General features: G+C 41.8%; 1 protein-coding gene across 1 annotated transcript in view; it reads right to left on the bottom strand.

The window, feature by feature from the left end:
* Positions 1–20,008, bottom strand: part of WWC2 (WW and C2 domain containing 2) — a 343,981-nt gene that overhangs the window by 263,568 nt on the left and 60,405 nt on the right. Inside the window, exon 2 of the mRNA XM_033943044.1 lies at positions 3,457–3,566. Within this exon, the coding sequence (XP_033798935.1) occupies positions 3,457–3,566 (110 nt within the window). The remainder of the gene's footprint in view (positions 1–3,456; positions 3,567–20,008) is intronic.

The following is a 20,008-nucleotide window of genomic DNA, read 5'->3' as shown; positions in this document are numbered from 1 at the left end:
AAATCAATCTCATGCATATTCATTGTAGATATCATGAAAACCTGACCTGTCTGAAGAGGTCAATGACCAGAACAACCTACCCCTGTTCTATAGGCTTGATTAAAAGTAATTTTCAAGCACACTTGGATAAATTGCCTTTGCATGTTGCATCTTATAAACTCCAAAATTTGTGTGGAGAGTGTTACATAGACTCTGAGTCTACACCCTACCTTTTTTTGTGGCCGTAGAATGCAAGCTTTTATAGCACAACCACCCTCCCATTAAAATGACGGGAAGCAATAATTTCTCACAACTTACAGAAAACAGGGAAAACACACAATTTAGGAATGTATCTCAAAAATGTTAAAGAATTCACTATAAGCACCAATAAAAAGAAGCTAAACAAAAGAAGTACAGCAATAAATTAGTGAAGTGGCAAATTGAACACTCCTACTCCAGTCCCAAAAATGTCCTAAGTCTCTGGCCTTAATTGCAAAGATATGTCACAAAACCTGAAGAGGCTGTGATATCCATCTGTCAATAGTATACTGTTTTTTTGTTTTTTTTACTTCTGGGTGTGAACTAGTAAGTTAAAAAAAGTTAAGAGGCCTCATACCAAATAGCTCTAATACAACCTGAAAAATACTAGAGGGGATAGCCAAATTCCTCACAGAAAATATTTTATATTCTGTTATAAGGCTATCAAAGGTGTGGTCTCTGATTAGCTGAGTCCTGAGCTAAATGTATACTGCTGGGATTTTAGATAATAAATCTTTTACAGTTTACTTGATGCCCAAGTTAAGTCAAGATATTCACTCACCACTTTTGGTATCAGTGGTCTCCGGGGGCATGAAAACTCACATGTTCACTTTGCAGCTCCACTTCACCTCAGGACACTGTTTTTCTCCTTCCTGCTCTACCTACAGCTACTCAGTCACACCATGATGGATTAGGGATGAACGTCTCGGAACACTTAAAACCTGTTTAGCATAGGTGGTTGGTGACTCAGATTTTTGGGGAGCCTAAATTGGGGCGGGGCTAAGACCTGGGTGGGATGGGATGGAACGTAGTGGGCCAAGCTAAAATCATTATCAGTAGTAAAGGAACAGTGGAGGCACTTTTGAACACAGTTGTCTCTCCCATTTAGTATGTTGTTGATATTTATACACACTAAGGGCCTGATTCTGTATAGGATGCCTGGTCTCAGCAGCCGCCTAAAGGGCTTTTGAGAATTGCACATGCACTTCCTATACAGAATCATGTCTGTCCTAATGGACAGATGCCTAACCCCGCCTAACCACCCCAATTCTCTGATTGGCATCCATGTCACAGACACCATTTATAGAATTGTGTTGCCACTGAGCTGATCACAGCAAGGGAATCTCCCTGCCACGATCAGTTAAGCGGCAGTGGCAGGGAACCTCCAAATCCCACTGCATGTCGGCCAGCAAAAGGATGCCCATTCCCTCCCACCGCTACCCTGAACTACCCCCCCCCCACACACACACACACACTGACCCCAGCAGGAGGGATGCCCACTTTCTATTGGCACCTCTCCAATTCCTTACTACCCTATTTTTTCTGTGGCCTTCACAGTTAAAGTTTAACATCTTTCCTTTCTCAGAACTGACACATTTCAATCACTATATTGAAAATAAAATCATTTTCCTTAGCTTTGTTGTCTGGTGGCTTTATTTTTCTGTGCTTTTAACTATGTTTCCAGGGCCTTCGTGTCCATTGACTATTTTTCTCTCTGTCTTAACTTTCTGCCTTGCATCCATCTTTGGCATTAATTTAACATCAATTTTTCTGCTTTCTTCTCAAAATCTACTTTTCCATGTCTTACCTTCCTCTCCTATATCTCTCTCTCCTTCCCTCTCATTCCATGGTAGGACATCTTTCTCCTCCTCACCCTCCCCTAGTGTAACATTTCTTTTTCCCTTCCTCCTTTCTGCCCCCTGCAGTCCATCTCCCTTTGTCCTTTCTGGCCCCCCTCCCAGGCCAACATTTCTCCCTCCTTTTCACTAGTCCAACATTTTTTTTCTCTCTTCCTCCTGCATGCTTCTCCTCTGGTCCTCCTTCCCTCAACCAAACATCTCCTCTCTCTATCTCTCCCTCCATGAGTCTAACTTTTCACTCTCTGCCCTCTCCCTCTTCCCCAGTGTAACATTTCTCCTTCCCTCCTTTCTATCCTCCCCATCCATCTTGCCTTCTCTATGAGTCCAACACTTTCTGCCTCCTACACGCTTTCTCTCTCTGTCCTTGCCTCTTCCCTCAGTGGCATCCCTCCTTCCCACTCCTCAACCCAACATGCTCTCTCCCCATGCATCATCTCACCCTCCCCTCCAGTGTGTAGCATCTTTCCTTTCCCTCCCTTTCTGCCAGGTCCAGCAGCACCTCTTCCCCCTTTCTTTTATATTCCCCTTGTTCAGCAGTACCCCTTCTCCCTTCCCTGCTCCCCTTGTCTAGCAGTACCCCTTCTCCCTTCTCTCCCCTGTCCAGAAGTACCCCTTCTCCCTTCTCTCCCCTGTCCAGCAGTACCCCTTCTCTCTTCCCTCCCCTGTCCAGCAGTACCCCTTCTCGCCTTCCCTCCCCTGTCCAGCAGTACCCCTTCTCGCCTTCCCTCCCCTGTCCAGCAGTACCCCTTCTCCCTTCCCTGTCCAGCAGTACCCCTTCTCCCTTCCCTGTCCAGCAGTACCCCTTCTCCCTTCCCTGCTCCCCCTGTCCAGCAGTACCCCTTCTCCCTTCCCTGCTTCCCCAGTCCAGCAGTACCCCTTCTCCCTTCCCTTCCCTGTCTAGCAGTACCCCTTCTCCCTTCCCTGCTCCCCCATCCAGCAGTATCCCTTCTCCCTTTGTCCAGCAGTACCCCTTCTTCCTTCTCTGCTCCCCTTGTCCAGCAGTACCCCTTCTCCCTTCCTTCCTCCCCTCCTCCCCTGTCCACCAATACCTGTATTTTGCAGCTGCGGTCTTGTACACGATCTCGTACACTGGGCAGGAAGAGGCTCTGGCGCCAGCTGACTTGCAACTTCCTGCAGCCGTCGTGTATTCTGGGACTCCTGCCTTTGCGTAGGATACGCGAAGGCAGGAGTCCCGGCATATGCGACAGCGGCAGGAAGTTGCAAGTCAGCTGCCGCCGGCACCTCTCTTCCTGCCCAGAGTGCAAGATCGGGTACAAGACCACAGGACGCAAAGTAGCCCCCAGGGGGCCGCATGCAGCCCGTGTGTCGCAAGTTTGAGACCACTGCTCTAGACCCTCCCCCGGTGCTAAAAAATACATTTTATTTTTTAGCGCATGGGTAGTGCAAACACATGCAAAAATTACCATGGGATGCCTGCATGCTCTACAGTAAACCCTTTTTTGATGCAGTAAGCATGTGTTAATGCTTACCGCAGCTTAGTAAAAGAAACCAGGCCTAAATGTATGTTAGTTAAGTCTGTGATTGTTTTTCATCCCAATTTTTAAATAAAACTACTTACGCTTGATATGATCAATGTAATAGACTCCAATCTGCGGGTCATAGGCATCCTCCCAACCCCATGGCAGCTCATCCCCAACACAGTCAGCAAAAGACAAAGGTTTTGTTAACCTGAAAATAAACAACAGTGATTCCAGTTAAGATGGTACAGCATGCATAAGGAAACGCATCAATCTATTTACCAAAAACATAAGAGAAAACGGAAACCCAAAAGTGGAAAAATGGTTTCCCTGCATACACTACAAGCTTTAATTCAGTAGCTTCAGTCTGCAGTCTTCTTGGAGAATTTTAATTTTAATGATGTAATGTAAATTTCTTCATACTCTTATTTTCTTGTCCAACAGCCAACCTGGTTATGGATATTCATAACACTTTTTTTTTTCAGGGCCAATGCAAGGTTATTAAAAATCTCTACATAATCCTTCATCTTTGTGCTATGTTTATTTAAAACTTGCTGAACACTTGGCTTCAGCAGGTCTCAGCAGTTTACAATAAATAATAAAATCTAATTTAATCCAGGCATTTCTATTCTGCTTAACCAATTAGCTCAAGGCAGATTACAATAAAAGAAGATCAAGTACAAAATATCTAGAAAATCATCAGGATCGAGCCATATGATTTCAAGTAATTATGGATTACTTATAGGAAAAAACAAAGAGAAAAGAATAAGCTGTGATTCAATACCTCCTAATAACTGCCGGCAAGTAGACACTTTACAAAAAGGTTGAAGCTGAAGGAATTGTCAGTCTAATTTCACTTGATGATCTTAAATCGGCAGATGTAACCTACGATGGGCTAATCAAACTTTGACAGTAATCAGGGACAGATCCTCGATGAATCTTAAACATAAACAATAATTTGAAATGAATTCTTGCATGGAATGTTGCTAATCTTTGGGTTTTGACCAGGTACTAGTGGCCTGGATTGGCCACAGTGAGAATGGGCTACTGGGCTTGATGGACCATTGGCCTGATCCAGTAAGGCTATTCTTATGTTCTTATAAGAAGTTAGCTTTATTAGGATTAATCTTCCATTGAGAGATCATACACAAAAGATCTATACAGAGATATCTCAAGAAAGCAAACAATAATATTACAGAAATCTATATGATACTTCATATAAGTATTGCAGACAGAACCATCAGTACACTAAACTCCTGGAATCCCAAATGCCTGAGTAAAAAATAAGTTTCAGTAGACTCTTAAATTTATTTAAAGGAGGTTCCACCCATATAAAAACTGGCAGATAATTTCAGGGGGTTTACAACAAATTAAAGGTAGATGCAGGGAAGGGTGGTAGAATGGGAAATATGCTGATAGGGGTAAGAAAGGTGAAAATATTAGATGCCAGGAAGGGGTGTGGCAGGGAGAGCCGACCAGAAGGTAGGGTGGCCGGCACCAAGATGCCAATCCCTCGAGTGCCGCTGCCTCAGTTGGCCTCATTATAAGGCTGGCCCTGGGAGACAGTTTCAATAAATGGGGGGAGGGACAATTTTGTAATTATGGACAATTTAGAAAGAAGGGAAAAGAAGGGGGGGGATTAGCGTGGTTTGGAGGTTTCTGGCTGGTTATTTTTGGTTTCCATCCTTCTGTATTCGACAGGGTGATTTAATTGTCCATGCTATTTTTAAGATCTAAGTTGCTGAGCAATGTTGCATGTTCTGGTTGCCTATTTTGAATAAAGATATAGTTAAAAAAAAAAAAAAAGCTATCCTAATTACCCCACCACTACTCCCAATATAAGCCTACACTAACACACAATTGGACACATGGTGTCAATTCTATAAAGTTGTGGATTTTATATTATGCCTTTCTGTGGGTATAATCAAAGCAACTTTTACTGTACATAATACAGTACATGCAGGTACTTTGCTGTATTAAAACATAGGTGCCACAAAGGGGCACATGTGAGCCGAAATGCCATTTTTCAATTTGAGATTCAGCTTTACTCTTCTCATTTTCACGCTCCTCCTGCCAAGTCTGCCAAGTTTCAGTGCCATTGCTCCAGAGGAAGGAGACTTGGACCTCCAAAACGGAGCTCTGTAGAGCCATTGATTCTTCAGCACGAACGATGGACTTTTCAATATAACGACTATGACAACGTATTTTCAGATAAGTACCATTCTTTACACTATTTAAGAGTACTTATGCTTGATTGTTTGACGCTAAGGGGAGAACATTTGGAAAGTTGGTCCTTCTGATTGAATATTATGAATAGCAATTAAAGATTGCAGAAAGAGTACACTTGAAGAGATCCTATCGACATTATTTTGAGTGTGATTTTTCACTATTTGTTTGAACACTTTTATGCACATTAGGTCCACGGACATACACCCAGAAATGCCATTCAGAGTCAACGCACCTATACCACCTACTCTCACCAGATGCTGCTTAGTGTATGTGTTTTATTGTCATGTCTATATTGTAAATTATGTCATCTCTGTCCTGTCTCAATTATATTGTGGATGTACTTTGTAACCCGTTCTGAGCTCCTTTGGGAGGACAGGCTAAATAATTGAGCAAATAAATAAATAAAACCCTTTTGGGCTATCACAGCTTACAACTTGGGGAACAGGTTTTGTCCTGTCATATGAGCTGTGAAAACTGAGGACCTATGTTCACTTACCACACATTTTATTAATTTACTAAATATAAAATTTGATGCGAGATCTCCCAGTATACCCTCTACTACAGGAAGAATTTTTATATCAACAATACATTTGGACATTTTTTCCTATTGGTTTTTTGGCTTTGAAAGCATCAATTCTATAACATTATTCGGGCATATCTAACCTATCATAGAATACTAGTACAAAGCAGTCTTGGCATGCTAATATCTAGGTGCTACTTCTTATGCCATGTCAAAATAAAATATTTTTTTTAGTTTATGGTTTGTGCATGAACATCCAAAACTTACTGTAGAATGCCTAAATACATCGCATGGTAAACCATTTTAAGTTGCAGTAGGCACATACTAGCCATTTACTACAGCTTAGTAAAAGGGCTCCCCTAATGTACCATGCTGGGGATAGAAAGTGGCTTTGCAGAAACAGGCAGGAATAAAAACGTGCACTACCAGGCCATTTAAACAACATGAAAATAGCATTTATGGTGAAAATTTGGTGATAAAATTCATGTGCAATTGCAGTCTTCATTGCTGAAAAGGTTTCGTAAAAACAAAAAAAAAATTGGTTCTCTCAAGAAATATAGCTATGTATAAAGATAATGAGCTGCTGGGGGAAGTGAATGAAACAATACACAAATACAAGATAATGCTTCCAGGACCCCAAGATAAAACCCTTTCAAATTTTCATTTTTTTTTTTTTTTTTTTTACAGAGAAAGAGAACCCATGTTTCATTTAAGATAACAATTTTAGTGCTCCTTTTTTGTGTAAATAGTCTGAGTATTCAACAAAGAAAGATTTAAAACAATAAGACCCTCTTTTACGAAACCGTGCAAGGATTTTTTTTTTTTTTTTTTTTTAAATCACTTGCCACGGTGGTATTAGCTCTGATACTCCACAGGAATTCTATGAGCATCAAAGCCAATACAACCATGGCTGGCAATAAAAGAAGCCTAATATGGCTTCATAAAAGGGGGTTAAGTAAGTAAATAAATAAAGAAGATTGTTTTCCAGTCTTCATAGGCCCAAATAAACCCAAAGATGAAAATATAATGCATTTGTATCGCTGTTTGGTACAGCTGCACCTTAAATACCATCTAAAAAAAGAAGCAGAATTAGAAAAGGTACAAAGAAGGGCGACTAAAATGATAAAAGGAATGGGATTGTCTTCCCTATGACGAAAGGCTAAAGCAACTAGGGCTCTTCAGCTTGGAGAAGAGACAGCTCAGGGGAGATAAGAGTGGAATGGAAAGGGTATATGTGAATTGCTTGTTTGCTCTTTCTAAAAAAATATTAGGACTAGGAGGCTTGTGATGAAGCTACTAAGTACAGACCCCTCCATATTCACGGGTTTAGAACTCGCGACTTCAGTTAGTTATTCACAAACTTCTAAACCCTGACCCACCCCCATCTCCCAGACCTCTCCACACCTTACCTGGTGGTCTAGCAGTGAAGCAGGCCAGAACCGATCTTCCTACGCTCCTGTCTCATGCAGAGCCATGAACAAAAAAGGCTGCTTTGAGTTCCTGTGGTCTCATGAGAATACAGCAGGAACTCCCAGCAGCCATTTTTGTTCACAGCTCTGCACAGGGCAAGAGCGTAGGAAGCTTGCTCCTGCCCTGCTTCACCACTAGACCACCAGGTAAGTTGGGGAGAGGTCCGGGAGGCGGGAAGAAGGAAGGAGTGGGGATCAGAGTCAACCCTAAGTAAGGTATAGAGAGGCCCAGGTGGTGGGAGGGACATGAGTTAGAGTTGGCCCTATAGTTATTCACAAATTTTTCTTATTTGCAGACTAGCTCTGCACCTAACACCCACAAATATGGAAGAAGAAGTAAAGTATTTATTTATTTTCAATATTTATATAGCTGGTACTCGATTATTTCTCCCTATCTGTCCTGATGAGCTCACAATCTGATGTACCACTCAACATGTAATTAAGCTCTAGAAGTTGCTGCTGGAGAAAGTAGTGAAAGCAGTTAGCTTAGCAGGGTTTTAAAAAAAGGTTTGGATAATTTCCCAAAACAAAAGTTCATACACCATTATTGAGATGACTTCGGGAAATCCACTGCTTATTCCTAGAATAAGCAGCATCAAATCTGTTTTACTCCATGGGATCTTGCCAGGTACTTGTTAACCTGGGTTGGCCACTGGTGTAAATAGGATTCTGAGCTTGATGGGGCAACTCTTATGTTTTTATGTTATGTTCTTATGAGCTGTACCAGTGTCATTTGAACCTGAGTTTGGCTACTGTATTGTTTTCTGATGGTCAACTATTGTTAAAGGCTTCAGTATCTTTGGGATATTTACATCGTCACGTTTATGATTTTGACAGCATATGTAAATATAAACATTTTCCAAAAAAATATTTTTTGCCAATCATTATGAGATATGAGAAACCAATAGTTATTGGCTTGGGAAGCTCTTCAGAAGGCTTTTTTTTATTCCTTTTAAGTAAAATAAGCAAAAAAAATTTTTTTGAAACAGAGCTAATTTTAGTTTGAATTTACAAGTGTGAAGATTTATGCAATCAAGATTTTTTGACTCTTATTCTTAATTTAATTTTGAACAGTTCTGCAATTGTTCATTTGAGTAATTCAGTGAAACATACTCCTACTTTGACCAATTTTGAATAGAATGTTTTTAAAGCACCTAAATGTAAAAAAATGTTACATAGTACTACAAGGTCTATTTATAATCCATATTATGGCAGCAGAGTACAGTTAAGAGCAATTAACACGTTAGCCTTGTATCTAATATGAGAAATCTGGCTCAACATGCATTAGAAAATAATGAACTGCATTACAGCAAACTTTACAAGCTGTGATATTCATAAAAGTTAACACCACTTCCAGATAACATAGCATAAAAATCAATTTCTATATCGCAATACCGTTAAGTTCAATGCGGTTTTAAGAAAGAATAAAACATACAATCTGATGAATTACGTTCATTACTCAAACATCTAGTAAACAGATAAGTTTTTAATTGTTTCCCAAAATGTTGATAAGAGCTGGAGATCGATATCATAGATTTAAGATCCTTATCCCATAATGCTGCTTGATACAATGTGTTTACTTTGCTCCCCAGGAGCACTGGACTGCTAATTTGTGAACTAATGCTCCAAGAGAACAAAGAGGCTGGTGCAGACCCCCCAATACATTTGTAATATAAATCCCTCCCTCTCCCCACCCCCAAAAGAAAAATACACCCTCTATCCCTAGACCCATTTGTCATGAAAACTCCCTTGACCCTGGTGGGTCTGAGGAGCAGGAGAAATCCCCTGGTACTCCTGCCCCCACAGCCCCCTCAATACTACCATTAAGGAGCCAGGCCGGCAACTATTTTGGGGTAAACGCCTCAGTATAGATGCCTACATAGCACCTACCAAGTTAGGCACCTACCCCAAAATTAATTACAGCGTCGGAGCTAATACCACCACGGCCGGTGATAAAAAAGCCTAACATGTCTTCATAAGGTGGGGGGGATAAGATAGGCACCTAAATTGACTAAGGTGGAGGGGTAAGATAGGCACCCAAATTGACTAGATGTGCCAATCTAGGTGCCTAATGACAAGTGTTTTATACAGAATCAGGGCCTTTGTTTGGAAAACCCTTCTGTAATTGGTGATTTTCTGAGCATCCGCTGTAGCGTCTGACAATCATCTGTTATTATACTTGTGCCAAATTCAGCTTGGCAAGATTTGCCCTCCTAAAAGTAAAACCAAGAGATGACTCACCATTCTAACCCATTTCAGCACTTGGGGCTATTTAGACCTTGTTTATAGTATGTTCGTAACATAGTAAATGACGGCAGATGGTTACCACAAATTCTGATGACTCCATGTATCTTTATCTGGGTGACAATCAGTATCTACCACAAGGAATGTTATACTAGATCAAAATAAATTTTCAACGATGAGACAAGCCAAATCATTATTTTTTTCATTATATTCTAATGAAAGTTATATCAGAATTGAAAATAAGAGTCCAATTTTATTGAGCACATGAAAGAAATAACACAGCTACATGAATATTAAAAAAAAAAAAAAATTTAAAACAGTGGATTTAAAACTATCTAGTTCCTCTTCACAAACTGCCTTGGATTCACTGAAAATGATAACAAAATTTTATTTGTATACCACAACACACTGAGTTTTTATATGGTTAACAAAAATTATCTAAAGCCCATACAGGCAGATGGGGGTGCAAATGAAGTCAGCACAATACAAATACAAGGAGTGGTTACAGATGTTTTGGAGGGGGGGGAGAATGAGTGAGTTACAGAGAGGCCACTAAGTTTACAGGACTGGAGGCAACATGGATTCACTAGAGGTAGGTCCTTGTCAAACAAATCTGATCAATTTCTTTGACTGGGTGACCAAAGAATTGGATAGAGGATGTGCACTAGATGTGATGTATTTAGATTTTAGCAAAGCCTTTAACAGTGTTCCACACAGACATCTAATAAATAAACTGAGTGCCTTTGGGATGAGTCCCAAAGTGACAGGCTGGGTCAAGAACTGGTTGAGTGGAAGGCAACAGAGGGTAGTGATCAATGGAGATCACTCTGAGGAAAGGGATGTTACCAGATGGGCAGACTAGATAGGCCATTTGGCCTTTCACTGCCATCATGTTTCTATGGTAGGAATTTAATGAACAGGTGTATTTTTAAGCTTCGCCTAAAATGCATGTATGATGAGGAGGACCTATGATGGGGGAGTAGTTCCCAACTTAAGTGCGCTGCCTGGTAGGATAACAGTTTAGTGACTTAAGCTCTTCTAGGCCTTCTTTGTAGGGAGGGGTAGGAGAAAATGAAGTTGGAACATAGAAGGCGTGCCGGGAAGGTAATTTCGAATACCGTTTGGTATTAGAATACCATGTAATTTGGTAGGAGGCCATACAGCACCTTATACGTGAAGCAGCCCAGTTTGAACAGTATGCAGGCCTCAATGGGGAGCCAGTGCAATTGCTTGTAATTAGGCATGACATGGTCAGTTTTTCTTAGTCCAAAAATGAGGTGAACATTCTGAGTCTGTTGTGGAGTTTCTGGGGGCATGAAAGGTAGATGAGATTGAAGCTAAAAGGTTAAAACCAGTTCAGGCCAAGAAGACCGCATGCCAATTTTGAGCATAGTCACATAGTAGATGATGGCAGATAAAGACTCGAATAGTCCATCTAGTCTACCCAACCTTACCCACTCTTTAAATTACCGATTTAATTTAAATTTTCCTTCTTCTTAGCTATTGCTGGACCAGAGCCCAAAGTTCTGCCCAGTATTGTGAATAGGTTCCATGTACTGAAGACTTCATCAAAGCTCACTCCAGCCCATCTAAACCATCCCAGCCCATCCTCAACCAAACAGGCATATATTGACATAGACCATGCAACTTTCCATAGAATGCTTAATACTACACTTGTACATCACAGGTGTCTTCGATATGTACTTATTTTCCTGGCAGTCAATATATTAGAGCAGAAAGGTGGACTGGTTGCCCTTTATGTAAAAAAATAAAAAAATAAAAAATCACTAAGTACACCTCTACAGAAATGGAGAAAATTTATCTAGTATTGATTTCCATAATACATAACCCAATGATTATGTTAACTTTTGTCATCATCTGAATGGGAGGCTGCTAGGGATGAGCTGTCATTTGCAACATAGGATATTGTCAATACCACATTCCAGTGGTTCTTAAACCTTTCCTAGGGGACCCCCAGCTAGTTATGTTTTCAAGATATTCCTAATGAATATGCATGAGGCAGATTTGCATGCTTGTCACCTCTATTATATTCAAATCTGCCTCATGCATATTCATTAGGGATATCTAGAAAAGTCAACTAGTTGGGAGTCCTGCAGGACAGGTTTAAGAATCACTGTCATATCCTGTCATGTCATGGTGTTAAACAAGAATGAGCAGAAAAAACCACAATATTTTGTATTTATTGATTGTATGTGGAAATACACATTTTTTGCCAACATCTTAGTGGGAGTGGGGGATTGGGGGGTAGAGGGTTTCGCCGGGGCAGAAGGGCTTGGGCTCCCTCCTGCCCCGATCATTGTTGGGGTGTTAGCCTTCGCCGGGACAGGAGGACTTGGGCTCCCTCCTGACCCAATCATGTCGGGCGGGTGGGTAGTCACCGGGGCAGGAGGGCTTGGGCTCCCTTCTGCCCAGATCGTTATCAGGGGTGTCAGCCTTCACCAGGGAAGGAGGGCTTGGGCTCCCTCCTGCCCCGATCGTTGTCGGGCGGGTGTGTAGTCGCTGGGGCAGGAGGGCTTGGGCTAGCTCCTGCCCTGATCGTTGTCGGGCAGGTGGGTAGTCGCCGGCGCTGGAGGGCTTGGGCTCCCTCCTACCCCGATCGTGTCGGGCAGGTGGATAGTCGCCAGGGCAGGAAGGCTTGGACTCCTTCCTGCCTGATCCAATCGGGGGGAGGGGTGGATCGTGGCATGAGAGATGGCTCATCTCTCCAGCTGCGATAGCGATCCCAAATGCCGCGTTTGGCGGCACTTGGTGGTATTGCTATCGCGGCAGGAAAGATGAGCCAACCCTCCTACCACGATCGTTGCTGGAGGGTAGGGGTGTATGTGGATTTTGTAACCGGTGTTGTTTTTGGCAGACAACAGTTACAGAATCCAGCTTCTAGGCGAAGGATTGGCTCCTCCTTCGCCTAAAAGGCCTAGCTTTGGGCGTTTGGGACTTAGGCTTTTTTTGGTTTATTATATGTCTTAAGTGTAGACGTAGAGGTGGTCTGGGCGTTTAAATAGCTGAATGTAGAGGCAGGCCATTATTTTTTTTTAAAAACCTCCTTTTGGACTTTTTTTTTGAGAATGGACATTTTCCCTGCTTCTACTTTCAACGTTTAGGGCCTTAGGCTAAAAGGGGACTTAGATGGTTTTTTTGATTATGCCCCTCATGTAGTATATACCTACTATATATGGCTTCTGCAATGCTAAAAGGCCTTGAATTTATTCAAAAGTGCCAGACCTACTAATCAGTACAACCTGTTTTACTTCTGCTGCCATTAGCTATCAATAAAAATTCTGCCTTGCAGCAGAACTATGCTAGGTGTTGGCCACAGAATATGGTGTCCATTTTATTTATCCAATGGACACCATATGCTATCAGTAATTGTTTCCCTGACATGGGCTGTGCTACAGAGATCATGTTGCCACAGAGGTATCTCTCAAGCCCACACTAGCTCTCTTGAAAACTCTTCTCTCCAGACCTGCTGAAGAAGATTCTCATATGCCTCAGAAGCATCCCTCTTTTGTTTCTAGTATTATGTGTGAAGCAGAAATCAAAAACTACTGAAAAAGAGTGTTTATTGAAACTTTGTACAAATACAGTTCTACAGACAACCTCCCTGCTCAAGGTGCTGACTGGTACACAGATTGTAAGTCAAAATGCAAGTACACTGTATAGAGTTTGTTTCTCTGGTACTTCCTGGTATAACCAGTAAGTACAGCCAATACACACTTCCTCCTTGCATACCATAGAAATAAAAATAGCTCCTGAAACCTCCATCCTGTGTTTCCACTTCTGGGATGACTTGTACTTCAAAGAACACAGTAAATGACAACAGAAAAAGACCCTTGTGGTCCATCTAGTCTGCCAGAGCTGTGCATGCCACTCTATGCAGGCCCCAGTCACACATGTTCAAGTGCTGCTTATGAAATCACTACCATGTCAACCATATAGGCAGCCAAACATGATGGGAATGATATGTGATTATAACCAAGACTCACAAGTACTGTTGACAGTATTCAAATTACTAATCAAGATACTTTCCCCTCCCCACTAAATTAAGGGAAAGGGAGGAATGGACTTGATATGCCACCCTTCTATGATTACAATCAAAGTGGATTACATATTATATACAGATACTTATTTTGTAGCTGGGCAATTTTGGAGCTGAAAGGAATTGAGCCCAGTTCCCCAGGTTCTCAGGCCACTACACTACTCCTTCACTCCAAGCCTGCAAGTTGGAAATAGTACATTTTGCTCTTCACATTTCTCCCGTCACCAGTTGGATCCAGTCTACAAAGAATGTTGTTGTCATGCGTAGTGGCACCCAAAGCCAGGAAGATTGGCAGAGGTCCCAAGCAACAAAGATAATGCAATAGGAGGATGAGGAGGCATTATCTGGGTTACAGGGAAGAGGGGGGGAAGGATTATACCTGCTGCAAAACCTTGGGAAGTAAAGGTACAGGCATTTCCACAAAATCTGAGGCCATTTTAAGGGCAATGGTGACAGCAGAACAAAACAGGAAGGGAACTACGGAAGAGTGACACCTTTAGATGGAACAAAGAGCAAGATGACACTATTAACTATGAGTCAGTTGTTTTAATATTATAGAAGATGTGAAGCTCTAGAAAACATGAAAGGTGTTCTCTTTTTCTCTTTGGGGGTGTTATAAAAAGGAAAAAAAAATGAACATTTGGCAGCCTCAGCATGAAGAGATGAAGAACATAAGAACACAAGAATTGCCATACTGGGACAGACCAAAGGTCCATCAAGCCCAGTATCTTGTTTCCAACAGTGACCACCTCGAGGAAATGCCCACCTCAAGGTGAAGAAAAGAGAAAGTGTGAGAGGAAAAGAAAGGAAACAACGATGAGGGAAGGGGAAAGGATGAGAGATGGAAATGGCAGGAAAGGGATGTACCATTTATACACAAGCATCCTAACTCTATCATCCACTCAAAATCTTTCTCTATCTTCCCAGAGGGTAGATACTGGAGAGGGTAGATGCTGGAAAGGGTAGAGGCAGGAGCTCAAGCTTCCTAGAGCAGTTTGCCACCACCACCCCCATAGAACTCTCCCATATGCATTCCCCAGCATTACAAATCAAAAGGGCAAGACACAACCCCACTGCTTAACAACTTCAAGAGGTATGACCCCAGACCACTAGGTGACTGAAATGTTCTCTATGTCCCTTGTCTTGAAATTTCTGGAGACTACTACTTTAAGTAAACCATACTTTATTCTCAATACAGTCTAAATTACACCATGGCAGCCCTCTAGTTCCATGAACGGCCCCTATCCCTGTCAGTTGTAATATTTTGATTTTGTTCCATCCTCCCTTTTATCCATGCTCCATAGAATAATCCCAGATTTCAGTCAGTAGTTTTCAGTGGTGCTGTTCTCAGTGCTTTTTATTTATTGTTTCTTTCACACAGGTCTGGGAGCACTCACTCTACATATTAATAGTGTTTCCCTATCTGGAGCATCCCCATCTGCCCTGTCTGTCAAGCATTTGGCTATTTGGCAGCTCTCCAGACTTGATACAGCTGCTCCGTCTCAATATGCTCACTGCTCTTCATTTATTCTCAGCCAAGCTAAGGGCCTGTGTTCTATGAGGGCGTCCAACACGCTAACAGATTTCAAATTCAGCTCACAAAAACCCACCCTCTAGTGCAAGTCAGTTTCATTTAGAGATGGGCACAAATTTTACTTTGCCAACCTGCGACCCAATTTCGCTATTCTGTAGCAGGCAGGTTCTTATTTTTATTTCTGCTCAAAAATGGTCTTGGTCCCTGTACTGAGAATCTTATTGATACAGCACAGACCAGAAATCCTGATAACAGAAATCCAGAGCACCTAAGAATCCAGATTCTTTAAAACTGCAATGTGGACTGCCTGAGAAGCCAGACTCTTGGGGGGAAAAAAAAGATGGTAGTGATGTAGCTTTTACAGTAAATGTTATAAAAAGGAAAAAAAAAATTAATATTCAAAAACAAATGTTTTCTATGACTCTCCTAATATGGTATAATTCAATGAGACTTAATATTTAAGTTTCTTTGCATATTTTCCTGTAAATATGCCCATTTTGATAAATGAAGCATTCTGCATTTGTTAGTGAACAAATGCAGCTAAAGGCAGGAAGGAACAAACCAGCTGGATGGCCCTGAAGGGAATAAGTAAGGGAGACAGGATTTGGATATGGGACAAAGGGAGAAAGGAGGGGGAGAAATGTTGGGACATGGGAGGGACACAAATTTGGGACAAAGGCTGGAAGGCAGGGAGAGGGGCATGAACGTGAGACACAGAAGGAAGGGAGGGGGCATGAACTTGGGACACAAGGGAGGGAGGAAGGGGCACTAACTCTGGACATAGGAGGGAGGAAGGAAGGTAATAGAAAGGGAGAATTTTTGGGCATGAGTGTGTGAGTGAGAGGGAAAGAAATGATGCACATGGGGAAAGGAAGAAAGAGGAAAATTGTTGGGCAGAGAGAGAGAGAGAGAGAGAGGAGTGAGGCAGAGATGCATGGGGAAGAGAATGATGAGAAAGAGAAATGTTGGATATGGTGGTGGAGAGGGAACAGAGGGACAGATTGAAGGGGATGCAAGGGGAGGAGTGTTGGACATAGTGATGGAGGGAAATGTATAATATTGTACTGGAGACGGGTGCTAGAAGGAGAAATGTTGGGCATGGGGCTGGTGGGCAGTGGTGAAAAATGCTGCACGTGATCCAGGGGATGAGAGAGGGAGAAATGTTGGATGTGGCAGTAGAGGGAATGGGAGAGATGCACCCTGCATCGCTCTCTCTCTTTCCCCACTCCCTGTACACAAGGGGAGGGGATCATAGAATCATAAGATGATGAAAGCAGGGAGATGGGCATGGGGAAATACTAGAAAGGGACGTATAGGAGACATAGAGAAGGGAGATGCTGAACATGGGGTACAATACATACACAGAGATAGAAGATGGATGGTGAGCATGGAGAAAGAAGAAATGTCAAATGGTCAGGAAACTCTGGCAAGTGAGTTAAGAGAAGACAAAAGAGACCAGCGCCTGAAACCAACATGATCTAAAGAATAAAATGACGAGACAACAAAAGCTAGAATAAAATAATTTTATTTTCTATTTTGTGATTAAAATATATCTGATTTGAAATATGTATCCTGCTAGAGCAGGTGTTAGACATAATTGGGGACCGCAACGCCCAGGCTGTGCTTCTTTAGCTTCCAGCTGGCTTAGGGCTCTCTCTGACCAGGAGGCATTTCACCTAGTTGCATTCCCCTAACTCTATTCCCATCATGTCTGACTGTGGTATTCTGTTAGCTTGGTTTTTCTGTGTAGCATTCTGTAATAATTTGGCTTATTCACTTTTTTTGCCCCCCCCCCCCCCCGGGCTGGTGTAGCTTAAAATTGGTCTTCTGTTGGTCCCTGGCAGCAGCATTTCACCCATGCAGAAACAGGAAGAGATGTTAAGAGGAGGCGAGATAGGCCAGAGGAAAGCATGCAAAAATTAAAAGATGGAGAACAAAAGAGGAGTAGACCATTTGAAAAACAATCTTCATTTGCCACTTTCATTTTCCAGGTCTACAAAAAGCAAACATAAAAGATTTAAAAAAACAAAGATCACAAGGAAAAATGCATTGCCCTGACTCCTAAACAATTTTGGCCTGCACTCAAGTCTAAACAATTTTCTACCTTTGACAATATCTTTTAAGGTAAAACTGACAGAACTTCCACTTTTAACAGCAAAGATTGATCACAGGAATTTAAATAAAACAAGATCTGAAGACAGATCAGCTAAACAGATTCTCAGTGATGGATTATTTATTAGCTATATCAAAAGACAGTTTTATGAAATGTGTGTGATTTACAGTTTATGGAATGTGTTTTACTAAGATCATATATTACTACAGCTGCAATTTTACAGATTTCATGAATGTCTAACACTCCACTTTACTAGAATCAGGATTATAATCCATCACTTCTAGAGATCATTCTCCACGCATTACTTATTTTTAATAGTAGTTTGCAGCGTCTTCAGTTCTGAGAATGCAGTGTTAGCAATCCTTACATGAAAAATATGCAGTTGCTGTTTGAAGAAAAAAAAAAAGTTTGGCAGGCCTAGTTTCAATGTATCATTTTACATATTTACTTATCTATAAAAGGGGAATTTATGAGTCAGGAGTACTTGTGATTTCAACTAAAACAAGAAAAAATGTTTGTTATAGAGAATCTTACAAAGATGATCAATGATCTTACATTTCTGGCTACCTCTTACACATCAACTAACAGAATTAATCTTAAATCCCACAGCTTAATAAAGCAATGCAAAATTAACCAACAAATCAAACTTAGGGCCATATTTACTAGTGTGTGTTACTAGGATACACACTGTAATCATAATTATCAAACATTGGACCTTATTTTGGTAGCGCAATTTATGTTCTACATCTCTGAATGCTGGCATTTAAACATCCATATGGCACGGACCTCCAAATCTCAATTTTATGAAGCCAGGATATAGGCGTCTGAACATGCTGTATATCCATATGGCAAGGAGGCGTGGTCTGGGTATGTTCTGGGCTGGATTAGGGAGGAGCTAAAATATGGATGTCCTACTCCGATTGCAGAAGGGGAAGGCACATGTAAGCCAAAAATGATGGACATTCGTATTTAAACCTTGTACAGTACTTGGCATGTCTAGGTGATAGAAAGGTGCTCTGATTGAGCAGTTCTTTATTGGTTAGAGTCATGAAAGTCACAGTATGTATTTTTCTGTGCCCAGAGGGCTCAAAATTAAAAATAAAAAAATTACCAAGCACTACAGTGGGACTTGCCCCTACAATATCTGAACCTTTGCTATGTGTCTCAGATGGTTGCTCTACACCAGAGGTTCTCAACACGTGGTATCCGTACCCCAGGGGGGTACATGCACCATTGTCAAGGGGCACCCTCCACCATCTTTTTTTTTTCTCCACCCTCCCGGACTAGCAGTGGCAGCTTACTGTGCTCTTAACTCCCCCACACAGCTGTCACTAGCATTACTTTAGTGATCCCATCAGGCAGCCTCAGGCCTTTGCTAGTTGCCCACCTCTGATGATACAACTTCCTCTTTCCTCGAAGGCAGCCGGTCTAGCAAAGGCTCCGAGGATGCCTGACGAAATCGCTCTCCAGGCCCCAAACCTATAATCTGCCTCCCAACCCCACAATCCCACCCTCCAACAGGCCTACTGAGGTACCTGGTGGTCCAGCAGAGGTCTTTGTGGCAGGAGTGCAGTCATTTCACTCCTGCCTCCTCATGGTTGCCTTCTAAAAATAGTTGCTGCAACCTCTCGCAGCTGCTAGTGGCATTTCCTGTAGTACTGAAAGCTGCCATGAGAGGTCGCAGCATCCATTTTAGAAGGCAGCTGCAAGGAGGCAGGAGCAAGGGCTGCTGCACTCCTGCCACTAAGATTCCCACGGGACCACCAGGTATCTCAGTAAGCCGGGTGGGGGGATCGTGGGGTTGGGAGAGAAATTAAATGGTCGGGATCTAGGGAGGGGAGAGAATCTTAGCTATGGGTTGAGGGGAGGGAGTGATGAAAGGTGCAGAGACCTGCGAGGGGCTGGAGAGGAGAGAGATGTCAGACAAGGGGAAGGGAAGGAGAGAGAGATGCCAGACCAGAGAATGGAAGTGAAGGAGGGGAGAGAGAGATGCCAGACTGTGGGAAGGGGAAAAAGAAAGGAGAGAGATGTCAGACCATGGAAATGGGGAGGAAGGAGAGAGATAGGAAGGGAAGGTAAGACATGGAAAAGCAGATTTTAAGCAGAAAAATTGAAAAAACTTGAATGTTAAAAGTTAATGCCAAAGATGGATGTAGGACAGAAAGTAAAGAAGAGAAAAATAGTCAATGAATAAGAAGGCACTGGAACACAGTTAAGAGCACAGACAAAAGGAAGTTAAACCAGGATGATTAGAAAAATAAAAATCACCAGATAACAAAAGTATGGAAAATGATTTTATTTTCAATTTAGTGATTGAAATGTGTCAGTTTTTGGACTTTAAATCTGCTGTCTATATTTTGCATTATATTTGTCTATTTTTCTGTAGCTGTTACTGGGGTGACATTGCATATTTTAAAGTCATCTGCCTTGAACTCTTTGAAAAAAAAACAGAATATAAATGATAATTAACATTTTCTCTGCGTACAG

Source organism: Geotrypetes seraphini, chromosome 1, assembly GCF_902459505.1.
Source record: "Geotrypetes seraphini chromosome 1, aGeoSer1.1, whole genome shotgun sequence".
NCBI classification, from domain to species: Eukaryota; Metazoa; Chordata; class Amphibia; order Gymnophiona; family Dermophiidae; genus Geotrypetes; species Geotrypetes seraphini.
The sequence above is the reverse complement of the archived record's forward strand: the minus strand, read 5'-3'. Positions and strand labels throughout refer to the sequence as shown.